Genomic DNA, 6,000 nt, shown 5'->3' on the forward strand with positions numbered 1-6,000 from the left:
CTTTAGCAATGTTTAAAGGAAATATTTAAAATCTTGTTCCCAATTCAGTTACAAACATCTACAAATGAAATCGAATTATTTTTTATTACAATACCATAAATTGTAATAAAGCGAAAAATAATTGTTTTGATCATATATATGCTAAAAATAAACTCTTTATAAATATAAAGTTCAAGAAATATACATAATAATACATAAACATAAATATCACATATATATTCTCTGAGATATTCGATAAAATTATTCGAAACAAAATAGCTACGGAAGATAATTAATTCTCCATAGACCTAAAATTCTAAGACATAATCTGGTTTGTTCTAAATACCTCCGTATCTTATTCGGTAGTATTCTCCTTCTTGGAGACGTGTGGTATTTTAAGAGAAAGATTGCTAGGCACTGATGCATCATGGGAGTTAAAACTCAGGTGTCTATGCTTCAAATGTCACTCAGCTTGTATTAGAACATTCGTTACTTCACTGAATATTCTCTTTGATGTTCTAACAGTGTATTCTCTAGAACGTTCTCATTCATCAAGTTAAGATACTAATTACTTTTGAATAAAAGATTTTTATCAGGAATATTCGAAACAACAATTTAAGAACTTAATCTTGAAATCTTTATAAAGGCCTCAAGAGAATGAGAAGAGTGACATTTGGTTTGAAATTTAGTGTATTATAATCGTAGAAAGTTTGTCTCTTTCTTGTCTGAACATTTGCACTCATTTGTCTGACTGGAATTGAAAAGCGTGAATTGGAAATTCAGAGCTGAATTATATATGTCTTTAAAATCTATTATTGTTGCTAAATATACGCCAACAATTTGTTGTTAATTCTATGGCATAAGGCTTTTAGATTTGGTGCATATTTGGCGAATGCGAGCAAGCAAAAAATGACTATTTGGCGTCATATTCAATTTATATCAGTTAAATGGAAAAGTAACGTATTATAATTAAAAAGTGATAACTCGTGTTCGATGTTTGGGTGTAATCTTAAGGAAATCACAAAAAAATATATAAAAAAAACCTATATGTTACCCAATTAAAAGTGTTCCAGAAAACATTCTATGGCATAAAGCTTTTAGATTTGGAGCATATTTGGTGAATGCGAGCAAGCAAAAAATGCTATTTGGCGTCATATTCAATTTATATCAGTTAAATGGAAAAGTAACGTATTATAATCAAAAAGTGATAACTCATATTCGATATTTGGATATAATCTTAAGGATATCACAAGCAAATATATCAAATAAACTTATATGTAGCCCAATTAAAGATGTTCCAGAAAACAAGATCCAATTTTGCCAAGTAGAATCACCATCAAAAACAAGTGCAAATGTTACTTTTAGTGTTTAATTTAAGAGGAAGTACAAAATAAATAACAAAGTAAGAAGGCATAGCTTAGTAAGATAAACAAAACATAGTATTTTTTGTGAATTATAATAATTTACAAGAAAAAAAAAATTCTTCAGTTCTTCGGATACAGAATATTCGTTTCATTTGCATATAACAAAGTTGAATAACAAAAGGTTTAAGTAATTAGGGAATTTTTCATACGTGATTATGAAAGATATTTGAAAAAGCATAAAATATCTGATACTGAATATCCCGAATAATTATTTTTCTTTTTGGGTCCATAATTATATTCCTTAAAAGCATGCTTATTTTCATAAGTATTTAATAAATCTTAGCACAAACTCTTTATATGGTAATGCTAGCAATCGATAAACTTAAAAAAAAAATTACTTCAAGTTGTAAAAATCCATTCAGTTTGACTCTTGCATAGAATTTTTTTTTTCATTTCTTCAAACATTAGTATTTAAATTGTTTTTCTCGTGAATAACAAAATTTGGATATTGATGCAATATTAATAGAAACATAATATATTTGAATTCTCATTGAAAGCAAAATTCAATAATATAATATTTTTGTAAATAATTATTAATGGACAAGTAATTGGAACTCAGCTATGCAATTATGTACCAACTAAAACTTTATGTCTTTCGGATGCATTGCCTCAAACTATATCATCCAAAATGAAACAAAATGGAATTCATTGCATAACATACATGTTATAAAGAAATAATTAATTTTGGAAAAAGTTATTACTGTAAAAACTTATTAAAGATTGCATCAAACATCTTTTGAAAATAATGTCGCAAATCACAAATATCCACAGAAATTCAAAATATCCACAAAATTTACAAAAAAAAAAAAAAAAAAAAAATGTGATTTATTTATTTCATATATTTTTATAAATTATTTACTAAAAATTGCCTGAGTTCATCCTTGGATAGAATAATATATTTTAAAACTTAGAAACCAAAATACGTTTTGAAATTTTTTGCAAAAATTATGTCAAATTCATAAATACGCCAATGGTTTTATGGCTTCACAGTTGAATCAAACTGACAGCCCATTTTCTAAACGGAGATATGTCATCAAAATAGGCAGTAGAAACACTAACAGTTGAAAGATTAAAAAGTAAAATTTGGGAATTTCCTCGGATAGAGGCATGTTAGATATTTTTACATGAGAAAATTGCACCAATCCGCATCACATGCTAGTCTAAAGCATAAAAACCTAAAGCACATACATAGACTAAATAAGTGATTGAATTATACGAGTAATTCGAAGATTACTACTCAAAATGATTTTGGTCCAAGACTTAATTACAAATTTTGTTGACCATCCATACATACTACATTAAGAAATAAAATGAAAAATATTGAATCAGTTTAATTTTTAAATCATTTTTATCATCTTCATCAACGTTCTTCGAAGAACTGTTCTAAATATGCGATATTCTATCACAACTTTTGCACTCTAAAAGTATGATACCTGCAAACTTCCCACGCACTAATTCCCCATCCGCTCCGCACAGTCACGTCCCAACTAACCAACCAATTTATCAAAGGAGTTGAGTGAAGGGCCTCTATAAATGCATGACGAGTAATTGGGATAAAACTGTGCAAGCGTGCGACGCAATTCCGCAGTACTTAAGCGAGATCGTCGTGAGGAAGTGGTGCACTAAATGGCACAATTTGTCCATCGAGTGATTGGACTCACACCGTTGTCAGAGGTAGAGAAGGTTAAATGGGAGAGCGTCTTAAGGGCAGAGGTGTAACGGAGTTTTTGTGAACTCGCGTTTTGGCATGTGCTTCACGTACTTATTCGGGGAGAACTTTAACTTTTAGAATAGAATAGTAGGTATCTTATTTTCAGGGACTTCGGTTATAATGAACATGTTTGGAAAATAAAATATTTATTATTATTATTATTTAAGAGAGGATTAAATTTTTAGCCTTTTACAAACTTTATGAAAAATTCTCAGCAATTTTTAGCCTTTTATTATTTATTTGATATCCAGTTTTTGTATGGTTTATTACAAATGGCATTTTACTTATATTCCTGAATACACTTTATCCGATTTCATAATTAGCCATTTAAAAGGCTGGTATTAAGATCGCTTGTTTTCTGTTACAGACTTAATTTCAGAATCCTTAGAATCTTTCACACAAAGAAACTATATATTTTTATTTTTTATTTCATTTTTTACAAGAATATAATTTAATTTCTCCAACCTATATTTCTCCAAGAATTTTCTTCTTTCACATTTTTTGTCACTGAACAGCGTATTTAAATTTTGTTGTGTTTATTTTTTAAAATGTTTTTTTGGATAGTAATGAACTCTTTAGAAATGAGTAATTATTGCGTTAGTTAAACTTTAATATTTTTTAAGCCTACAAATATTATTTCGAACCATCTTGAAAATTCTGTTATTCAACTATTGCTATTGAACATTTAATAATTTCTTTAATTTAGAAGTCTGTATATCTCGTTAGATAATAATATGTGTGGTAACCAAAATTCAGATTTAATAAAAAAAATTGTAAATTTCCTTAGTTACAAATTTTTATAATTTATTTTAATTAATTTGTTAATTACATTTTATTGCGATTAATTACAAATTTGTTGTAATTAATTCGTAAACTGCATTAATTACAATACATTTATAAATGCTCCTCTCTTACTTTGAGTTTTGTCAATATAAACTGACTGAATAGAATGAATGCAATTTTAAAATCTAAAAATATTATTTGAGTAGAAAACATTAATTTGAATTTTCAATATTTATTCAAAATTAGATCTATTGAAATATGCCTTTAACTAAATTCTCAATAAATCTCTAATATGAAAAAGAATTAAAAGAATTTTTCGGTTGTTTACTTAAGATATTGGACATTTCATACTCAAGATTACTTACATTTTCTTTAGTAATAATAATAATATTATTAAACTATAAGTATTCTTAGCAGTAATAATATTACAGTTTATTTCCTTATAATTAATAAATATACAAATATACAATTTTCTACAACATTGTTTGAAAATTTATTTTTCTCTCACAGCGAAAAAAGAGGTTTAGATCTTGGCCTGTCTCGTGGATTTTCTGGTAGCCAAGCCGCCAAACATCTGATGGGCCTGTCTGCAGCTAGCTTCGCCAATGGGCCAGGAAGGAAACGCCGTTTCGCCGATGAAACCCAATAATATGATACCTTATGAGTTTTGTATAAATCAGAAAGCTTGACTTTGTCTTTTTTTGCACTTCTTTACATAACATTATCCTTTCAGATGAACTATGTGTGCCAAACCTTGTAATATATCAGTAGAATCTTTCTCTAAATTATTTTCCGTGAAGAAGAAAGTTGAAATTTACAGATGTTTATTGTAGTGATGTAGTAGAAATATCACCATTTTTTTGATTTGTAGTATTTAGACTCAATAAAAATTTCTGCTGCGCAGAATTTGTGTGTATTTCTTTTTCATTTTTCACTGTCATTTGTTTCAAATGGAATTAAGTAAAGAGCCTTAATATATAACAAAATTTTACTTTAAAATAATAAATATAGAACGTTATTTTTTTAAATAGTTAGCAATATTAGACTAAAAATTTATATGTTATCTGCTTATGCAAATTATGAATTTGATAGCTTATGAATATGATAACACATAAGAAAAAGGATAATCCAAATTTATCCTTTTAAAGATCATCTTTTCTGGTAATGGCATATTAAAATATTTGTGGAACTGAGATTAATTTAAGCAGAGAAATTAGTTCAGATTATTAGATAAAATTTATTTCATTAATTACTAATCCATTAGCAAATCAAAACAGTTCTTTTATGGTTTGAATGAAATGGAATCTGAAATATATATATATATTTTTTTCATTTACCGAAAAAATTAAAAATATTCTTCATCAAAAAATTAGACAAGAACCTATGCCAACATATTTCTTTGGCTAACAATTTTTTACCCGAAATTATTAATGCTAAAAATTAATTTGATCATTCAAACAATATTATTTGGTCACCACTGTGTCATACATATATACATGTCATAGGTATGTATGTATTGGAAAAAATACATACATATTCAAATCTTCAGAGAAATATTGGCTTTTAACTGAAACAGTTTTATTTCATAGATATTTTTTGAATCTATTTTATATTAAAATTGTAGAATGTAAGCATTTTACATCTTTTACAAAATGATCCCGAATATATTCACTTCTTTAAAGAATAATTACGTTTTATTGACTGGAAAATATCAAAATATATCTAGATTTTGTATCAATAATGGAATTTTTTCTGTGAGGAGATTTTTTTAAAATGAAATATGATAGAAAACTTAAAATCTTTTATTCGAAAAATTTTGCGGAAAAAATATCTTTGGCTTATTTTTAACAATACCGTTTCCATTCTGATTGCAAGTATTTACTAAATTAACGGAATTGCATTTGTTAGTTATGGTAAACACATGATGAAATAGGGCACTCTAAAGCAGAATTATAAAATTCATCTTTATTTAATGAAATCGTTACCAGAAAAGCTTTGGTAAATTATATTGCTTTTTCTGTTTAAAACCAGATTTAACTTCATTTATAAGTAATGCTTTTATATAATAAAAAAATTAACTTGAAATTTTTTTAATTTTTTTTA

General features: G+C 26.8%; 1 protein-coding gene across 1 annotated transcript in view; it reads left to right on the top strand.

Moving 5' to 3' along the window:
* The window catches only part of LOC129966617 (diuretic hormone class 2-like), a 108,474-nt gene extending 103,671 nt beyond the window's left edge, over positions 1 to 4,803 (top strand). Inside the window, exon 4 of the mRNA XM_056081116.1 lies at positions 4,408 to 4,803. Coding sequence (XP_055937091.1) covers positions 4,408 to 4,546 — 139 coding nt within the window. The 3' untranslated portion in view covers positions 4,547 to 4,803. The remainder of the gene's footprint in view (positions 1 to 4,407) is intronic.
* Positions 4,804 to 6,000: the final 1,197 nt, after the last annotated feature.

Source organism: Argiope bruennichi, chromosome 4 (genome assembly GCF_947563725.1).
Source record: "Argiope bruennichi chromosome 4, qqArgBrue1.1, whole genome shotgun sequence".
Classification (NCBI taxonomy): domain Eukaryota; kingdom Metazoa; phylum Arthropoda; class Arachnida; order Araneae; family Araneidae; genus Argiope; species Argiope bruennichi.